This window comes from Malania oleifera, chromosome 4, assembly GCF_029873635.1.
Source record: "Malania oleifera isolate guangnan ecotype guangnan chromosome 4, ASM2987363v1, whole genome shotgun sequence".
NCBI lineage: Eukaryota > Viridiplantae > Streptophyta > Magnoliopsida > Santalales > Ximeniaceae > Malania > Malania oleifera.
The window spans coordinates 95,110,601-95,132,962 of NC_080420.1; the positions used below are offsets into that span (position 1 = coordinate 95,110,601).

Here is a 22,362-nt window from a genome sequence, read left to right on the forward strand (position 1 = left end):
TCCAAAAAGTAAAAGTTGCCGAGATGAGGATGCTTAGATGGATGAGTGGTATAACATTGAAAGATAAATTAAGGAATGAACATATTCGTGGTAAGTTAGGTGTAACTCCTATAGAAGATAAGATAAGGGAGGGACGACTCAGATGGTATGGACACTTGCAACGTAGGCCTTATAGTGCACCTGTGAGGAAGAGTGACTTAGTTACTGTGGGGGGCAGTAGAAGGGGTAGGTGTAGACCTAAAATAACTTGGGAGGAGATAGTGAGTAAGGATTTAATATCTTTTAATTTATCAAAAGAAATGGTCCATGATCGCATAAATTGGTGGAAAAGGATTCATATAGCCGACCCCACTTAGTGAGACTAAGGCTTGGTTTTGTTGTTATTGTTTGTTGTGTTCTTTTGCTAGAATTTGGAAGGAAAGAGGTGTAACCCTTATGTGTGATGGTTGGTCAGGACCAACTAGAAAACACATTATAAATTTTTTAGTTTATTGCGATAGAGGCACCGTGTTTCATAAATCAGTTGATATCTCTGATGTGCCAAGCAGAACAGCTGAATATTATTTCAAGTAATTTTCTCATTTTAATTGTATATGCAAATAGTATTATGGACTTGCAAGTTTTTAATTAAATAGTAGTAATTATTGAATCTATAATTTCATTTCAGATTAATGGACGAGGTGGTTGAAGAAATTTGAGAGGAGAATGTTGTCCAAGTAGTGACTGATAATAAAGTTGCAATGAAAGCAGGAGGAAAATTATTAATGCAGAAGAGGTCCAATCTCTATTGGATAGCATGTGCAACTCATTGCATAGACCTTATTCTTGAAGATATTGGTAAGAAAAGTAACGTGAAGAAGGTCATAGAAGATGCAAGAACAATAACCTCCTTTATTTACAACCAAACATGGACAGTGAATTTCATGAAGAAATTCACAATTAATAAAGAGTTACTTCGCCCTGACATCACTCAATTTGCCACCAACTTCATTGCTTTGGAGACTATTATCAGGCATAAACAAGCATTAAGGGAAATGTTTACATCTGATGCTTGGAAAAACTCAAGGTTTTGGATGGCAAAATCAGGCCCAGCATATGATTTGAAGAAGATTATCTTAAGCAAAGAGTTTTGGCAAAAGGCCTCTGATATAATTAAAGTGCAAGAACCCTTAGTGAAAGTTCTTAAATTGGTTGATGGTGATGAAAAACCAACCATGGGTTTCATATACGAGGCAATTGATAGGGCGAAATTGGCCACTCAAAAAGATTGCCGGTTTTACGAAAACTATTGAAAAATTATTGACAACCGGTGGAGTTTTCAGTTGCACCAAGATTTGCACGCTTCTGGTAAGTGTAAATCAAATACAATTTCTTATTATTTTAACTTTTAAATTATGTATAGTTGCATTACAAAACTATTGATTAATATGTTTCTAAATTTAATTGTAGGATATTTTTTGAACCCACAATTTCTTTATGGTGCCTCACCCTCTCCTGAAGTTGCTAGAGAAGTCATGGATAAGGTTAAAAAAGTGATAACCAAGTTGGTACCCGATATAGATATTCAAATTCGGGCTATTAATCAAGTAAGTATTGGTTCTATTAAATTGAATAATGAATTATTCTAGTATTCTGTAATACTTTCAAAAATAATTATTAATATATCTAATTAATTAATTATATTTCACAATCATCCTTTTTTAATTGTTGCTATATCGAGATAGGCAGGAGACTTTTGGAACCCCGTTCGCTCAAAGGACAGTGAAACAAACAAATCCTGGTAAATATAGGCTATATACCTAAATAATGGATGAATGGGCTCTATTTTCTCTCTTTATGTTCAAATTTGACTTTTGAAATATACGCTATATTGACATAAAACTCTTTTTAATTATTCATGCAGCCGAATTGTGGATTCATTATGGCTTGTGTGCTCCTAGCTCCAAAGAATAGCAATCAGAGTTCTTAGCCAGACCACATTAGCCTTATCCATAATACAGAATACTAGAATAATTCATACGAAAACAATACTTACTTGATTAAAGTACATGAGACAACAAAAACTTGTTTTCGTACATTACAACACGAGGTTAAAGTTAAGACGTACAATGAGAAGCCAACAAGAAATTGAAGAGAGTTTCAATCATATCAATTTGGACTACAATTTCGAAGAAGATGATACTTTAAGTCAATGGTTAGAGGAGAGAGAGACACCACTACTTGACGGTCAGGACAATTCAAATTGGTTAAATAAAGAAGTTGGTGGTACTACAGAAGGAGGTGATCAACTACCAATAAACGTGCATGATGATTCAAGTTCAAGCCCTAAACATACACAAAGTTATGACAATCTTGGTTTGAACCCACCAAGTGATGATGATGGTAATAGTGGTGCTGGAGCTAGGGTTTGGGGGGGTGGTAGTGGTGGTAGTGGAGGCGGCGGTGTAGAATATAATTATGGATATGACACAAGGACATCATTTGTAAGGGATATACATCCTTCTGATCGTTATGGACTACATGACATACCTGAAAATTATGACTTGGGTATTCCTCCAAGGAACCAATCTTCACAACCCAGAAGAAGGAGTGCTCGTGGTGACCCTAGTAATTCTGCTGAAGATTCATATGGTGTGGTTCGTAGTTTTAGCAACTTTGGTTTAGATGGTTCATGATCACAATCATATGATCTCATCCAGCATATCCACATTATGCATCTCGTGACTCACGTTTTTATCCTAGTGGATCAGGAATCTCAAGATCTAGCGAGTCTTCTTCTACACACTACCCAAAGCCAGCCCCAGCCCCAGCCCCAATTTATGGACATTATTCAGGATATGGTCAAAGAGGAGATTATGCACCCCCTATATCAGTTGGATTTTCACCACCAGTACATTTTCAAGAGCAACAATGAAATGACGCAAACTTGGGTTTATTCAGCTATGTATTTCCACAAGGATGGGGAGATAATTTCCAATCCCAATCTCAAGATACAGATGCAAATTATGAAGACCCTCCACGTCATTCTTTTTTGTGGTGACATGTGTTATGTTATAAATTTGTAATATTGTATTCATGTATTTTCAACTATTTATTGATACAACAACAACAACAAAACCAAGTCTTAGTCCCACTAAGTGGCGTTCAACTATTTATTGATATTTGATATTAATCACTTTTTAAATTCATGTATGTGTAATGTGTATATTGAGTATTGAGTCTATTGATTTATTTTTAGTAACTTTATGACTTTAATTAATTGATTCTTCATTTTAATTACATTTCTACATCTTATAAAGTAATGTAAACTATAAAAAAAATATGCTTTTTTTTGTAAACAACGCACTAAAATTAATATAAAAATCATAATGTCTATTAAAAAGCATCTGTAGGTTGAATGAAAGCCTTCAAAATTCATTAAAAATCATGTATTAATGGATTTCATGCATATTTTTTGATTTTGGCATGGTTGTGCATGCGTGAAAAAAATTCACGACCGTTACGCTCACTTCCCGTTACGTAACACCCGCGTTTCCCGCTACCATTACACGACGTTACCCGCGACCGCGATTTCGAACCATGGCTTAAAGATAAGCCTTCTCCTCCTTACATCCTCTTACCACCTCATTGGCCACCAATACAGCATCTAAGATCTGCTTGCCTTTAATGAAAGCTAAGCCATGGTCACCGCATCCCCAAACCCTCTCTCAAACTCTTAGATAGAACTCTAACGAATCTTGTAAGGGCTATTGACCAAGCTAATAAGCCTAAAAAACCTTCACTCTCATAGATCTCTCCTTTAGGAAAAAGGATAAAAATAAAAAAGGAGAGTTCACACTATTACTCACCACCACCACATTTCTGTGGAATTCCTTAAAAATCCTCTTGCAGAGTCCCCGAGTTCTCCTGGAAAAAGGACATCGTGAATCCATGAAGGTCAGGGGCTACACATCTCAAGCACTATCTTCTTAGCTTCACTCCAAAAGGTGAGCTAAGGTCGCCTCTATGGGACTCCAATCCAAGCTCCCCAACCTTAGCCTATTTGAGCAAAAGCGAATAGCTGCTTGTATAAGTCCATAATCTTATACAAATCTGAGTATGACCCCTAACCACTCCCAGGATCAGCCCTCAATAAAATTCTTCTTCCTCCTCCCATTAGCCAGTCTATGGAAGAACCTCAAGTTGCAGCCCCAATCTATAACCCACTCGACCCTCGATTTCTAGTGCCAATTCATGTCTTCTCATATTATTCCAGCCTTGGCTTCCTTATCTTACAAAGAACATTCCTCCGGCTTTCCAACAATTTCACCAAAAACGTTATTTTTAGCCTCTCTAACATTCCTAGAAGCCTCTATATACCATTGTTTCAAATTCATCTTGACATACATTAGTTTTTTCATCAATTTAAACCCCTCCCATCCCTAAACCTGATACTCCCCCACAAATTCCTCACACTCCTTAAATGAGGGATGCGTCAACCACATATCCTCGAATCTAAATGGGATGGGGCCCCACTACATCAAGTAGGAATCTAAGAGCACGAGATAGTGGTCTTAAATAGGCCTTGCAAGGGTCTACTGGACTACATATAAGGAAACATCTCCCCACATGTTGGTGAATAGGAATCTATCAACACATGAGGAAGCATGCCCATTTCCTAACACCATCCAGGTGGAGCCAATATTAAGAGAAATATACGTAAGCCCGCAATCTTAAATAGAGAAATCGAACTTTTTTAAACTACAAGAGACTAAAGCCCCCTAGTCTATCCCTTGAACTACATGTAACACTGAAATCACCCCCCACCCACCCACTCAATCCCCAAAATTCAATAGACCAAGGATTACCGTGCAAAGGAGCCCCTAAATGATTCAAAGGCCACTCCAATGTAGCACACTTAGCTAAATAAGCCAAGTCCAAAGATCTAATAGAACTAAGATTACCACTCGCAATCTCACTCTCCCCCAAATTTATTTTTGAACCAGAAACCCACTCAAAAAGCTGTAAAATAGTGAGCAAATTCATAGTACTATCTATCAAATAAGGGGGGGAAAATAGTGTCAACTAAGATGAAACACCACAACTCCCACAATCCACATCACAATTCCTCTCACAAGCCCTATATCCACAGCCCTATCTATTGATCTGCCCACGACATGAACCACGGGAACAAACAATAAAGGAGATAGCAGATTCCATTGTATAAATCCCCTAAAAGCCTCACTCTTAATATTTCACTTAAAACAAAATAATAAATCACATCCCATGACAGCAATTATTCAAATGAAAACATGTAGCCTCAAGTGCACTACACCAGTCAGAACAGGATAATGTAGTATCACACAATCAAATGGCAGAAAGTCGAGGGAAAAATGTTTTAGCAGCATAGTATTTTCATAGGAATAGATCATATATACATACATACATATATATACACAAACATCAAATATTATCAGAAGATGACAAAAATATGGTCACCTATACACAGCCAACTTCAAATGCTGTAGCCACTCAAAAGGTCAGCTTAAAGTTCAAATGTTGCCCAATCAAAATAAACTCAAGTTCATTGTCAAAGCACCACCTGCTTATTTTTAAATAGATTGTATCATCCAATCAAAACCCTAGCACCACATGAAAAAAATATGGCCACTGACATGCAGCTAACTTCATAAGTCTTAGCCATTCCAAGGCTCACCTTAAGTTTAAATCTAAACCAATCAAGAAACTCTACGTTTCCTCCAAGTACTAACAAACTACAATTTTTAAAACCATAAATTACTGATTATTCAGTTCACAGCATCCTCAGATCTCCTCCAATAATAGATTCCAATGACAGATATATGCTTTAATGCCCTACAAACGAAAACACACAGCTCCATTTTCAGCAGCTGCTCATGAAAAATTTTATATATATATATATATATATATATATATATATATATATATACATATGCCTTAATGCCCTACAAGAAAAAATACACAGCTCCATTTTCAGCAGCTTCTCATGACAAATTAGTGATTCTCGAGGTATAATCTCAAGACAGGAACATTTCCAAAATTTTACAATACAGTCTTTGACTGGTTAAGCACAAAGGCAGAACATTAAAATCTTGGATATAGCCCAGCCAATACCCAGATCAAAATATTATTATTATTATGTATATATATAAAATCCTAAAACCTGCAAACTTCATCCATCATTAAAAAAAAATTTTAGGTGCATGAATGCATAATAATTTGACAAGGTCTTTGTTCATTAAAAAAAATAATAATAATAATAATTTGACAAGGCAAAATCTATATAAGACAAAAAGTTAAAATGATGGGCAAAAATAATAATAATAACTGAAATTACCAATGAAACTTGATACGAGATTAACTGGTATTTTTAGATTAGAAGTTAAAACATGAATAACACTTACCCACCAACATAATCAAAATCTGAGAAAATGAAGGTTTTCGAAATGTCAAACCCACAGGCAATGATGTCTTTAGCATTCTCACGTGCAAGTCTTTGGCTCTCCTCCACAGAAAGATTCTTCCACATGCACTTTTCATCATCTGTAAGTTGAATAACCAGTGGAACTTTAAACGCATCCTGCAGATACCTGCAAGCAATAATATGCTTTATGCACTAAATTAGATATGTGATGTATGAAAATTTGATAGCATACAGAGAAGGGCATGTAATAAGGTAGCCAGCATGAAAAGATGGACAACACAAAATTACAATTAAAAAAAAAAAGAGATAATAAAAAACCAACTGCATAAAATAGATTCAATCACATCAGAATTTTGAAAAGTGAACAGGAAAACCCAAGAGATGTCAAAACCCAAATTCTATCCCAAAGACAAAATTAAAGCCCCCCTTTAAAATTCACACATTCCTTTCCAACCAAATTCAAAACCAAAAACAGCACATCTTCACAACCTTTTAGCATCCTTACTCCTACCAAAACCTATGAAAGAAGTGAGAAGAAAAACTTCAACTAACTCTGGACAGACCCAACTTCCTCCAAACAAGCCAAACAGTCTAGTCCGAGGATCCCAAGCAACTGGATAATGCCAAAAAATAAAATAAAAAAATAAAAATAAAAAAAGAGACAAAGCAGTCTCAAAACTCTCAAATATAGACAACAGACATCTGGGAATAAGACTTATAAGACCTTCTAGTCTGCACCACTGCAGATTCTTGAAGCTAATCTATAAAGGCTCATCCACCACCCCACCCCCTCACCCCCCAGGGGGTTGAAGAAAAGGAATTTTTAGGAAGGAACTGATGAGAAGGAGCTGATTCAGGGGTTGTATTAGAAATTGTTTGGTCCTACTATGAAATATGAATTGTTAGGAAGAAAAAGTTGATCCTACACTATTAGTAAAAAGGCTGTAAGCCTGTAAGTGCCTGAAAATGTTCAAAATGACCAAAATGAATGTATTTTTAGGAAATGTAACTAATGCACATGTTTTGCAATATTTGAAAAAAATAATAGTAAGGACACCCAAGGAATGGAATATTGTATTAGAAAAAAGCTACCTTTTAGCTTTTAAAAGCTTCAACTCTATAACTTTTATAGCTCCCCAAGAAAACTAAAAGCTATTTTTTAAAAGCTGAAATTCTATTTATCAACCATTTGACAGCCCAAAATTTTACTTTCAAAATGAGAAGTTGGTCCAGAAGGGGGGCGGAACTCACCACAAGAACCACAAACCAAATAAATGATTTTATCTTACATATTTTTCCAAACAATAAAATGAAGGGGGGAAGACCTTGAAGAACAAATCAGTGTTTTAAAAGGCTCAATCCAGGCTCGCCTCAAGGCACAACATGCCTAAAATGCTTTGAGGCTCAATCTAAAATACCAAATTCCAAAAAGGCTAATGCGTAATATGCTGAGGCTAATGCATTTTTACAAAAGGCACGCCTTTTTAGTTGAGGCTTACGCATTTTGGGTGTGTGATTCTCAAGTAAAATTTTGGTTAAAAAATTTTAACTACATGTTTGTATAAAAGGAATCTCATAATATGAGTTGATTTATAGAACTCGTGAACCTCAATCTTTCCCAAACAACAAAGAGCTGTGTCTCAGATCATGAAAATAGTTTGACCTATGTAATAGTATAGCTATCTCTTGTCATGATTCATGTCATTCAAGTTAGCAAGCAGACAAGTAATTTGCAAAGTAAACACAATTTTTCTTTCTTACATTATATTTAGGATTTTCCTAATTTTTCTTAATTTTTAAAGTATATAAAAAATTTTATATTTTTTTAATCTTAAAAATAAATTCTTAAAAAGCCTACACCTCAACGCCTTAAAGCTTAAGCCTCACCTTTTAAGGGTTAAAACGCCTCACCTTACACCTTAGCCTTTTAAAACATTGGAACAAATTAAATGATCGAACATATCTACAAGACAACATCCTCAAATCATCCAAAACCCAAACCTAAGAATCCATCCTATTAAAATGGCGACCGTGTAAGAAAGAAAGCAAGGATGAGAGCTCCTCAATTTCCCAATTATTGAGGTTCCTACTTCCTACAAAAATACAAAATCCCAAAAAAAAATAGAATCTACAGAAATTAACATAAAAGATGAAATAGAGGCATTATGAATCATGGAAAGACAAAAGATATGAAGAAACAGAACAAAGAAAGAAAAAACTCCCACCCAAACATACTCTCAAAAAGAAGATGAGAGCCATTGCCCAATTTGTTCATTGTGGAAAAAAGAACAATGAAGATGTTTGTGAAATGAACCTACATGGATTCTCACAAATGTTTCTAATTCTCATATTAGCATCACCTCGTTTCTCAGTCAAACCAAATTTAATATTAGTCACTTTGTTCCAAAGGGAGATCACATCCAAAGGAAACTGCCATAACAATTTACCCATCAGAGGCATGTTTTAGACACCAACTTAACAAAACCTGACTTCGCTCAAACTTAGACCTAAAAAAGACCTCCCAACTAACCACATGATCCCTCCTCTCTCCCACTCCAAACTAAAGGAAATCCCACGTAATCCTCAGCTATTTTACCCACTGCCCTGACCATAATCCAAACCATGACAAAAAGTAAAGAGGAATAGCAGCAAGAGACACCTGAATTAGAGTGATACAACCAACAAGTCACCCTTCCACTCACCAAGACACTTTAAACACTTTCACCACTACTGAGTCCTAAAAAACTAATGATCTAGGATGACCACCAATAGGAACTCCTAAGTAAATCAAAGGCCAATCCAGAACACCACAGTAAACTAAAAAAGCTAATGCTAAGGACCTATCTAAACTCAAATTATTGACCGTTGTACCATTATTACCCATGTTACTTTTTAGACAAGAAATTCTCCCAAAAATATGCAGGGTGGTACCAATATTCACAAAGAATTACTATGGTCAGACAAGAAAAGGATAGTATCATCCACAAACTACAAATAAGACACAACCACCATTTACTTCTCAAACAACCCCCTCACTTAATCTCTACCCACAACCCTATCTATCAACATAGTAAAAATGTTCAATGCAAGCACAAACAAAAAATGAGACAAAGGAATCCCCTGCCGAACACCATTTGAAGTCTTAAACCACAACTTGGGTTCCTTGTTCATAATGACTGAGAAGGAAGCACTAGACAAAAACCCCCCACCCACGAACTCCACCTACTGCCAAAACTTTTATATGCTAAAAGCATAAAACCTCAACCAAAGATTCCATCTAACCTATCTCCATAATAAGATTTCTCATAATACAACCCATTTTGGCCAAGAATTTATAATGCCCATTCCCATCAAGCCCAGTTGTATAAGTTTACACTCAAATCTGCAAAAGATCCTTCTTCTGAAATTTATTAAACCTTGCTGAGGTGTTTGGTCATAAAATACATAAAAGAAGTGTAATTTAACATAATTTCACGAGCAGACCACGTAGAAAAAGAAAAATATTTTCTGATTAGATCAAAACGGGAAGACAGAGGAGAAAATTAAGCAGAAAAGTAGGGCTGCAGGCAAGATGCCACATGGTCTGGGAGCGTGTGCTTGCGCACAGTTCCCTTTTTCTTCCAATTTTTGCATTGTTTGTGGTGCTTAATGCAAGCAGATGCCCTGTTCCAATATTTGATGAGTTCTGGGGAAGTCTAACCCTTGGAACACTGCCTTAGCTTCAAAGACAAAATCCTGACCCTAAGACATCAGTTTGTCTAATCAGAACATTTAAGGCAAAAGTCAAGATGGAGTTTTATATTGTTGTTCTAGCAAGACCCCACTGAAACTCTATTATATCGAGGATATAATAATTGAAGCATTCAAATCGTGGCCCTCGGATTCGTAATAATCACTGTTTCTTGAAGTTAGGAAACCAATATGTTCAATGTCTTTCTTTTTTTTTTGGCCTGCTTGTGTGGTGCTTTGGCCCCCTCTTCATTAAGGTTTTTGTACTACTAGGGGATTGATTTCCATTTGAGAGAGATAAGTAAGCACTTGGAGATTTTACCCCAAGTGCAAATTCGTAGCTAAAACTTCCTTGTACTTTTTTAATTGTTCATTCATTTGATTTCTCTATGATTCATTTTTTTTTATAATTGCTTATTTGCTATCATCCATATGGCTTCCTCAATTTAAGACTTCCATACACTGAGTCGTGGTTCAAAGATTGTATTTTTCTGACATTTTTCACAAAGAACCATCACAAAGTTTCTATTTAATTGCATAATGATTGTACAATGTGTTTTTTATTATTTCATGTTTGATTATGTACACTATCCAAAGATTGCATTTACTGGATGCTTGATTATCCAAGATAATACTCAAGTTGGATAAAAGTAATGCTTGTATTATTTGTCTCAAGTTTGATTGAATAGGATGACTCATAAATTATTTTAAAAATTTGCATTTTTATTGCTTGTTTTATGATAAGTTGACAAGTAGGATTGTGGATTAAGTAAATATCATGTTTTATTGTCTAGATATACATGATGATGGATAGGGTTTAAAAGATTATATTCTTTTATTAAATACATTCATAGAGTGCGTAAAAAAGTTATGCTTTTGACTCCAAATGGTGATCCATGATCTATAAAGATTATAATCTCACTAAAATTTTTGGTTGGCCAAACGGAGATTTGATATGATGTTTTCATTGTCAATTTGCCAAAAAATAAAAAATAAAAAAGGCTAATTGAGTTGTTTAATGGGTTTTTTTCCCAATATTTGTTGACCTTCTCAACATTCCTATGCTTCCTTTAGGGTGTCTTTTTAGGTTTGGAATCAAACTAAGATTTTTCAGTTATTTTTCCTTTAAAAATAATAATATGGGATTCCGTTATCTAATTAGATTCCTATTATTCAAAATAGTGTTAATCTAGGATAATGCTCCAATTCCTACCACTTGAAGAATAGGGGAGGTGTTATTTTCTTTGCTTTACAGTTCAAATGAACTAAGGGAAAGAAAATGGGAAGCCCATTACTTAAAGAGGGGGAGGGGGAGTTTAAGTTGCATTTCCGTAGATATTAACTGTTAAAGGGGAAGCCCTTTACATTTCTGTTTTGTTCACGTTTCCCAACAAGTGGTATCAGAGTCGTGTTGGAAGGTGTCCGACAAGTTTTTCCGTAACCTCGATTCGGTCGTATCATCGTGTAGTTCACGACAAGACGGTCACAATGATGAAAACAGCGTAAAAAACGGACTCCAAACGAAGTCACACGGGCCGCCGCAAAATCCAAAATCATACACTGTTTCTCAAAATCATTGTTGCTGCAATCATAGGGGCTGAAGGTTAAGAAGGAGCAGCGTGTTCCTCTGCCACGTTGCCACCAAGGTGCCACATCATCACTGGGCCCCACTGCCACGTCATCGCTAGACTCCACTATCACGTCATCACTTTTGTAGTGATATATTGTGCTAATTACGTGTCTAAGGAAAATTCTATCTAAAAAAATGGGACTTAAGCGGTCCATTGTGACCCCCCACTTCCCTAAGAATTTACTTGGTATAATTTAGCACAATCATCACTGGACCCCACTGCCACGTCATCAGCGCCACCTCAGCAAATGACATCATAACGGCCCAAGAATATTCTATCAGTCAGGGAATATTTCGTTACTGAGTCAACCCGCTCCACAACGAGTTTTTGGGCTGAGTCAGCCCATTTTAGGTCTATTTTTGACAAGGTCGGACTTGTTACTAAGGTTTTGGGCCGTTCCGGACACAACCATGTAGTCGGTTTTGTGTGATTTTGCTCCGATTATATCGTTTGAGCAAGTAAGAACCAAAAACTCAAGTCCATTCTATGGAGGATTCAGGATCTGGAGCCATGGTCAAATTGACGGCATCAAAATATAGTCTATGGTAACCAGGGATGGAGGATTTCTTGAATTGCAAGGATCTGGCAGATGCATTGGAAAATGAAGGTAAGAGACCCATATCAATTTCTGCTCAAAATTGAAATAAAATGAATAGGAAAACTGTTGGTTTAATTAGACAATGGATAGACCACAGTGTATTCCATCATGTTGCCCTCCTCCTTATAAGACAATTAACAAGCATGAAACTGAAAAGTGGAACCTCCATAGCCGAGCACACTAGTGAGTTTCAAAACCTGGTATACCAACTCGTCAACGTAGAGTTGAAACTTGATGACAAGGTTCAAGCCCTATTACTACTTAGTTCTTTGCCAAACAATTGGGAGATGTTGGTAGTATCCCTAGGAAATTCAGCTCCTAAAGGCAAACTTACCATGTCATTGGTCAAGGATGCTTTACTTAGTGAAGAAGTCAAATGAAAGGAAGCAGGCATGGATCAAACACATGCCCTTGTCACCAAAAACAGAGGAAGACCTCAAGCAAATGTGAGAGGTAGGAGTAGAGGCAGGAGCAGAGGCAGAAGTAGAGGATGGTCTCAAACACGTGATCACAAAAATCAACAAGGTAAATATGTTTGTTTTTATTATGGCATTGCAGGACATTTTAAAAGGAATTGCCCCAAATTTCAAAGAGATCAAGGTCAAAGCAACAGCAAGCCGAAGAAGGAAGGGGGTGAATCTCTAGTCATCCGTACGGGGGATGTATCACTTCTCTTAGCTAATGAAGAGATGTGCCTTCACATGGCAAGTCAAGATACTGAGTGGGTGGTAGACACAGCAGCTTCTTACCACGCCACTCCCCACAGTAATTTCTTCGCTTCATACAAAGCGGGAGACTTTGGTACAGTAAAGATGGGAAATAACAGTTTTTCGAAGATCGTGGGTATTGGAGATATTCAAATCAAGACAAATGTTGACTGCACAATGACTCTAAAGGATGTTTGGCACGTCCCTAACCTTCGTCTCAATCTTATTTCCGGAGCAGCCCTTGATCGACAGGGCTACGAGAACCATTTCGAGAATGGTAATTGGAAGTTAGAAAAGGAAGTCATGGTTGTCGCTCAAGGACACATCTACAGTACCTTGTGCAAGACCCATGTGAAAGTGATGACAAACAGCCTCAATACAACTGAAGACAGGGCATCACCAAATATGTGGCACAAGAGACTCGGACACATGGGAGAGAAAGGGTTGTTCATATTGGCAATGAAGACACTCATCAATGTGTCTAAAGGTACACCATTAAACCCTTGTGATCATTGTTTATTTGGAAAACAACATAGAGTCTCGTTTAATTCCTCTACAAAGAGAAGATCACAGTTGCTGAGTTTAGTACATTTTGATGTTTGTGGTTCCATGGAAGTAGAAACTTTAGGCGGTAACAATATTTTTTGACATTTATTGATGATTCTTCGCAAAAGGTGTGGGTATATTTTTTGAAAACAAAATACCAAGTATTTGACAACTTCAAGATGTTTCATGCCATGGTGGAAAGATAAACAAGAAAGAAGTTGAAGTGTCTCCGATCAGACAACGAAGGCGAGTACATTCCCAGAGAATTCAAAGCATACTGCACTGTTCATGGTATCCGACATGAGAAGACGGTCCCACGAACCCCACATCAAAATGGTGTTGTCGAGAGAATTAACCGGACCATCATGGAAAGAGTCAAAAGCATGCTCAGTTTGGCTAAACTGCCTAAGTTATTCTGAGGTGAAGCAGTTTGTGCTGCCTGCTACCTCATCAACAGATCACCTTCTATTCCGCTACAGTTTGAAATTCCAGATAAAGTGTGGTCTAGCAAGGTACCTTCCTACTCTCATGTGAGAGTGTTTGGGTGCAAACCATTTGCACATGTATCCAAAGAGCAGAGACAGAAACTTGAGATGAAGCCAACTCCATGCATCTTTGTTGGCTATGGAAATGGAGAGTTTGGATACAGGCTATGGGATCCAGTAGCAAAGAAGTTGATAAGAAGTAGACATGTTATTTTTCAAGAAAATCATATGTATGAAGATTTTGGAAAGTCCACAGAGCCTACTAGTTCCAGTTCCAGTGCTTAGAATTTCATTGTTGTTCCTACACCACTACAGTTGCCCACAGACAATGAAAATTTGCAGGATGAAATTTTGGAAACCGAACGGGAAGCAGATACCGAGGTGTTAAGCAGGCGGAGCAACAATCTTCTCCGCCAAAAGTTACAGAACAAGAAGTAGCTCTTGAGTAGGGAGAGCAACAATCCCCTTTGCCAAAAGCTAGAGAACCAGAAGTAGCTCCACCAGTTGAAGAGCCTCAACCAAGACGATCACAGAGAAATTGCACATTGGTTTCGTCGAAGAAATATCTAGAGTCTGAGTATATTCTCCTTACTGATGAGGGAGCACCAAAGAGTTTTCAAGAAACTCATAATCATCCAAAAAAAGGTAAATGGTTGCAAGCTATGCAGGAAGAGACGAGCTCTTTACAAAAGATCCAAACATATAAATTAGTAAGACTTCCTAAAGGAAAGAAAGCACTAAAAAATAAATGGGTATACAAGTTGAAGAAAGATGGCAATGAAAAGATCATTAACATAAAGCTCGGTTGGTTGTCAAAGGTTTTCAGTAGATGAAGGGTATCGACTTCGACGAGATTTTCTCGCCAGTGGTGAAGATGACTTCAATACGAGTGATACTCAGTTAGACAGCAAGTTTGAACTTGGAGCTTGAACAGTTGGATGTCAAGACAACCTTTCTCCATGGAGATTTATAGGAAGAAATCTATATGGAACAACCCGAAGGTTTTGAAGTTTCAGGGTAGGAGCATATGGTCTGTAAGTTGGAAAAGAGGCTATATGGCCTCAAGCAAGAGCCGAGACAGTGGTATAAAAAATTTGACTCATTCATGGTGGGTCATGGTTACAAGAGAACTACAGCGGATCAATGCGTCTACATTCAAAAATTCTCTGATGGCATGATTACCGAACTAAAGCAAGAACTGTCCAAGTTCTTTGACATGAAGGACCTAGGCCCAGCTCAGCAAATATTGGACATGAAAATTGTTCGAGACAGGAAAGCCAAGAAATTGTGGTTGTCACAGGAAAATTATGTTGAACGGGTACTTGAAAAGTTCAACATGAAGAATGCAAAGCTAGTCACTACTCCATTGGCAAATCACTTCAAATTGAGTAAAATATCGTGTCCTTCTTCAAGGAAAGAAGTGGAAGAAATGGAAGCAGTTTCATACTCGTCAGCAGTTGGTAGTCTAATGTATGCAATGGTTTGTACAAGGCCGGATATTGCCCACGCGGTAAGTGCTGCGAGCAGGTTTCTTTCAAATCCAAGCAAAGACCATTGGAAGCAGTTAAGTAGATTTTTAGATACTTGAAGTATACATCAAAGATATGCTTGTATTTTAGGGGAGCTGAACTAGTCTTGGAAGGATATACTGATTCCGATATGGCAGGTGATCTTGATAGTAGGAAATTTACATCAGGGTTTCTTTTCACTTTTGCAGGGGGAGTAGTCTTATGGCAATCCAAGTTGCAGAAGTGTGTTGCTTTACCTACAACAAAGACAAAGTACATTGCCGCAACCGAAGTTGGTAAAGAAATGTTGTTGCTAAAGCGGTTTATCCAAGAACTGGGTGTCACACAGAAGGAGTACAAAATACATTGTGATAGTCAGACTGCTCTGAACTTGAGCAAGAATTCAATGTATCATTCCCGAACGTAACATATCGACATTCGCTATCATTGGATACGCGAAGTGATAGAACAGCAGTTGTTAAAGCTAGTGAAGATTCACACAGACAAAAACCCTGCAGACATGTTGACAAAAGTAGTGACTTGTGAGAAGTTTAAGCTATGCAGAAACGTAGCCAAGATGGATAACAATTAAAGAATGGTTGCATGCATTCTCCTCTGATGGGTATGGAGGGGGACAATTGATAGGTCCATACGCTAATAAAGCAAGATTTTTGGAGCAGAATTTCAGGTTGCGGTATCTCCTCCATTACTCACCTGCGGGTGGTTCTCCACAAAATTAGGAGAAAAATTCAAATGTGATTGTGACAATTTTTTTTTTTAGTGTTTAACCCTCTTCACAGTATAAATAGGTGTGTTATGAATGTAAAGATCATCGGAAAATAACAGAGCTGTGGGAAGGCAGAGAGAGCTGTGTGAGTTAAGAGAGTTTTGAGTGAGAATTTTTATCTTCTCCTCCTCCTCTATATTTTTTCAGAAAATACATACTTAACTATCTCTCTTGTGGACGTAGGCTGAAATTAGCCCAACCACGTATACCTCGATGTTCTTTTGTGTGTGTTTTTATCTCTTTGTTCAGGTTTCCCAACACACACAACTGACACAACCGCCCCCCAACCCCAAAATCGCACATGTAATCACAGCTAGGAAGACATGATTCACCAATTCTGATTTTCAAGAAGTAATTTTACTCAAATTTGATTAAACAATAAGCACTTAGAAATATTACAAGCATGCAGAACAAAAATACACAACATAAAGACAGCCCCAAAGCAGACATACTTGGTGAACATGAAAGGGACCAAATGCCCCAAATGCAAAGCTTCGGACGACGGTCCTCTCCCGGTATACAGGTAGAACTTCTCTCCTCGCTCATAGGCATCCAAAACCTCATTGAAGTCCCTAAATGAAATAACCAATCAACTCTTATATACATACATACATACATACATATATGTGTGTGTGTGTGTGTATATAGAGAGAGAGAGAGAGAGGGACAGAGAGACAGACAAACAGACAGAGAAAGAGAGACTTTGTGTACCGGTGAGCGAAGAAGACGCCGCGGCGGATGAAGACGTGAGGAGGGCGAGAGGTGAGACGTTGGACACGATCGATGAGGGCTTGGTCGAGCCTTTGGCAGCCAAACTTGTCGATGAGCTTGTCGTAGTCGATCTTGCCTCCCTCCTTGGCCGACACCTCCCAAGGGTTCACAACCTGCTCTCCCACCTCCTCTTTCTTCTCCATTTCCCACTGTCAAATAAACTACGTTTGAGTGCGAGAGAGGGCGGTCCTCGCGTCAGTGTCCGCCGCGGAGAAGAAGGTGATATGCTCGCTGCTCGCAACCTTTGTACCGGACAATAAATATTCTAGTTGACATATATTCCTAATTTGTTATAAAAGATACACAAAATAAATAGAAAAATATTTATAGACAAAACATAAATTTACGTGATTCAGCTATACCTACACCATGGGCGAATGGGATCAAAATTTCACTATCATGGAATGAATTATAATATGATATGGAACTGACTTTTACAAGATATCAAAACTGATCTTGAACAAAATATCTCTACCTTCTCTTTATCTCTCATCTTTACTAATTCTTTTTATATGCTCCTTACTTCAAGTATGCGATATGTATGTATAAGCATGTTATATGTATGTATCTTACAAATGAGAGGGATAGGGTGTCCTTTTATTGGGGTGGAAATTAAAGTGGTGGAAGATGGGGTGACCACTTTTCCCATAATCCTATTTTTCATAACATTTCCCCTAAGATATCACTCATATATTAACTACTTCTGTTAAGATTTTTATGGTGTCTCATTCTGATGAGATAGACCAATTTATTGAATGTTGTAGTAGGCAAAGTTTTAGTAAACAAATCTACTAGATTATCAATTGATTGGATCTGCTGAACATCTATATCACCATTCTTTTGGAGTTTATGTGTATAGAAGAATTTTGGAGAGATATGCTTTGTTATGTCACCCTTTAAGTATCTTCCTCTTAGTTGAGCTATACATGCAGCATTTTTTTTATAACGCCCCTACCTAGGTCTGTTAGGGATCACTGCGTCTCTCCTCTTTCACCTGGAGCAAACAACAAGGGGGTGGGCCTTATCGGACTAATGACTAGCTCCACAGACCAACACATGTCTTTTCAGTGTGTTTTATACTCACTCACACATTTCCTAAGAAAATTTCTCAGAAGGTCACTCATCCTAAGATTACTCCAAGTCCAGCACGCTTAACCGTGGAGTACTTATAAGAAGGCTTCCAAAAATAAATGTGCACCTTATTGATATAGGTAGTAACATCAAATCATTTTTAAGCCTTTCTCCCACGGTGTATCACATTCTCTCCCACTTACAGAACGCAACGTCCTCGTTGCGAACCCACATTTCCAAACTCAGGTGATGTGAATCTCATCACACTTCCGGCTGGCTCTGATACCATTTTGTAACGCCCCTACCTGGGTCTGCCAGGGAGCACTGCATCTCTCCTCCTCCACCTAGAACAGACAATAGGGGGCGGGCCTTATCGGACTAATGACTGACCTCACTGACCAACACGTGTCTTTTTCAGTATGTTTTATGTGAACCCACATTTCCAAACTCAGGCGATGTGAATCTCATCACACTTCCGACTAGCTCTGATACCATTTTGTAACGCCCCTACCTGGGTCTGCCAGGGAGCACTGCATCTCTCATCCTCCACCTGGACTATACAACAAGGGGGCAGACCTTATCGGACTAATGATTGGCCCCACAGACCAACATGTGTCATTTTCAGTGTGTTTTGTCCTCACTCACACACTTCTTGAGAAAACTTCCCAGAAGGTCACCTTTCTCAAGATTACTCCAAGTCAAGCACGCTTAACCATAGAGTTCTTATGAGAAGACTCCCGAAAAGAAAGGTGCACCTTGTTGATACGGATAGTAACATCAAATCATTTTTAAGTTTTTCTTCCACGGGGTATCATAGTCTTCATATAAAACTGTTGGAATATTTTTGATTGATTGAATATCACAATTCACTTGGATGTCATAAATCATTGATCTAAGTTGCACGCATTCTCCACTAGCTTCATAAATAGCTAGTATTTCAGAATGATTTGAGGATATTGTTGTAATCATCTAGTTTACTGATCTCTAAGATATAGCAATTTTTCCGTAAAGAAATACATATCCAATTTATGATTTAGCATTGTAAGATCAGATAGATATCTAGCATCTGCATATCCTACTAATTGAGATTTGGAATCAAATGAGTATAATACACCCAAATCAGATGTTACTCTCAAATAGCGTAGAATGTGCTTAATTTTATTCCAATGCCGCTTGTTGGCCTAATTAGGCTTACAAACTCTTGGTTTTGATGATAAAAAAGTAAAAGTTATTTAATATATTTTCAAGTGATATGATTACAAGAAAAGATGAATTGCTCAAAATACATATACTCTGGTATGAAAGCTTACAAGAATCAAGGAACAAAAAGAAGTTCATGAGAATATCAAAGCTCTATAAATGAAAGCTCCAACTAAAGTCTAAGAGATTAAAGAGCAGTATTGAAAGGACTCAAAGCCACGAAAATGTCAAATCAGCTTAGGTCAAATTTTTTGTAAGTACTGCGAGTTAATTCAAATATGAATTTTTCATTTTGAAGCTCATTAGGCAAAAGGAGACTTAGAGACCATAGCATAAGCTTTGGAACATGCTTTTAAAAGTTACACAAGTTAATATTCCAAGATAAACTTAAACAAAAGAGAGAGAAATCAGAAAGGGCTTAAAGAGGAAAAACTACCTGGACAGACGACTATCTAGTTATGGACAGACGACTAGCCAATTTAGCACAACTTAACTGAAGACAGAAGCCTGGCAAACGACTATCAAGACTCTGACAAACGACTGCCACTACAAAGTGAGAAGTCTGTGAATGTTTTACCAGACGACTGTTCACCTTCTGTGTTATTGAAAAACTTAAAATTGTTCATAGATAGATGAATGTCACCATATGGACAAACGACTGCCACCTCACTGAGTTATATTATAACTACATTATACTGGTGACAGACGACTGCCAATCAAGGGACAGACGACTGCCACTTCTCTACCTATGTTTTTATAGTTATAACATATGGACAGACAACTGCCAGGACCTCACAGTCGTCTAGCTTGCGACATTTTTTGAAAATCCAACGGATATAATTTTTGAAATTAAAAAAATTAGAAGCTCAAATAAATTTAATATTTGGAAACAACTCTAAGTAACAAGCAAGGAAGTTTTCTACCTCTATAAATACCCTCAAGGATCATTGTTTTACACACCAATAAATCAATTCAGCTCTCATTCTCTCTCAAAGCCTACTGAAATTTTGAAAGTGTGCTATTGCTCTCATCACTCACGAAATTTTCTAAAAGCTTTGCTGAAGTTTGTCATTGAGCTGTGCATCAAGTTGTTGATTCTTTCATCCATTGAAAGATATCTACAGTAATAAGTTTCTAAGAGCTTCATTCTGAAATTCATGTTCTGAATTTACTGAAGTACATAGTGTTTAAAATTTGTACTAATTAGCTTTTTGAGAAGCAAGTTCTTGTACGTCTTGTTTTATATCTTTGTAACAGGATTAGTCGATGGTTCGAGTATTGAATCGTTGGACCAAACAAGGGGATATTGTTTGGAGAAAGGAGACTCTAGCCTTACCCAAGGAGTGCTTGTGACTGGTGTTGTTCTACCTGGTAAAGGAATGGTAATAATGAATCCTTTGGTGGTTTTTCCAAGGGCGATGACGTAGGCTGTGTTGAAGCTGAACCTCATAAAAATCTCTGTGTTCTTCTTTCTCTACTCCACTCTTTATTTTTCTTTTTACAAAATATATAATCTGTGTGGATGCTTTAAATTTCAATTCTGAATGTTTGGTTGTTAAATAGACCAGAAGGTAATTCGTTTTGGATAAATCATCATTACTAACGGAAACCGAAAAGGACTACGTTGGTTGATTATCCTTGACCTATTAATCTGAAAGTTTATTTAAAAACTGAACATTAGGAAGAAGAATAATTGTCATGCGAGGTTTATAACGAGTTCGGCAAATTTTCACATATATACAGGGTTATTGTTACATAAATTGAGTGATCGATCTTGCTGTGTTAATTGTGATTGTATCTAAGTTTTAATTGTTATTATAACTTAAAAGAATTAAGACTAAAGGGGATAACAAAATTTTAAAACCCAATTCACCCACCTATTGGGAGGCTATTCCAATTTCACTGCCGAGTAGGAGCAGAGTTGTATCTTGCTAATAGATTTATAGCAAATACAATGTCGGGTCTTGTACAATTAGCCGGATACATTAGAAAGTCAATAGCACTTAAATATGGTACTTCAAGACCAAGTAATTCCTCCTCATCATCATGAGGGAGAAATGGGTCCTTCTCAACATCAAGTGATCGCACCATCATTGGAGATCTCTATGGATGAACTTTGTCCATATAGAATTGCCTTAATACCTTCTCGGTATATTTAGATTGATGAACAAAAATTTCGCCATTTACGTGTTCAATCTGTAGACCAAGACAATATTTTGTCTTTCCTAAATCTTTCATCTCAAATTCTATTAATAAATAATTAGCGGCTTTGGTAAACCCTTCTGGAGTCCCAACTAAATTCAAATCATCAACATAAACAACAATTATAGCAAATATGGATTCTGATCTTTTAATAAAAATGCATTGACAAATTGGATCATTTATGAAACCTTATTCCACAAGGTACTCACTTAATCGATTGTACCACATGCGTCTAGATTGTTGTAATCCATATAAAGGACGTTGGAGTTTAATTAAATATAAATTTATGGGTTTTGCTTTAAGCAATTTAAATCCTTCAGGAATTTTCATATAAATGTTATTATCCAACAATCTATATAAGTATGCTGTTACTATGTCCATAAGACGCATGCTTGGTTGTTCAGTGACTGCTAACCCAATTAAGAATCTGAATGTGATTTTATCCATTATAGGAGAATATGTCATCCATTATGGAAAAATATGTCTCCTCATAATCAATTTCGAGTTTCTGCGAGAAACCTTGTGCCACGAGCCTTTCTTTATACCGAGTAATTTCATTATTTTCATTTCACTTGTGCACAAATACCCATTTGTATCCAACATGTTGGACATCTTCTAGTGTTTGGATTACAGATCCAAAGACTTATCTTTTTGATAGAGAGTTTAATTCTGATGTGATAGCTTC

General features: G+C 37.1%; 1 protein-coding gene across 3 annotated transcripts in view; it reads right to left on the bottom strand.

Annotated features, from left to right (window-relative positions):
• Nucleotides 1–17,488, bottom strand: part of LOC131154083 (tryptophan--tRNA ligase, cytoplasmic) — a 100,724-nt gene extending 83,236 nt beyond the window's left edge. For 2 of the 3 annotated variants that reach the window (XR_009136323.1, XM_058106586.1), the window contains exons 1-3: nucleotides 17,145–17,488; nucleotides 16,886–17,005; nucleotides 6,423–6,608 (exon numbers count right to left, since the gene is read on the bottom strand). Coding sequence is in view for 1 of the 3 variants with exons in the window: in XM_058106586.1 (XP_057962569.1) it covers nucleotides 6,423–6,608; nucleotides 16,886–17,005; nucleotides 17,145–17,347 (509 nt within the window). In the remaining 2 variants the exon portion in view is untranslated. The remainder of the gene's footprint in view (nucleotides 1–6,422; nucleotides 6,609–16,885; nucleotides 17,006–17,144) is intronic. The other variant, XR_009136324.1, reaches the window with a different exon arrangement.
• Between the last annotated feature and the right edge of the window lie 4,874 nt (nucleotides 17,489–22,362).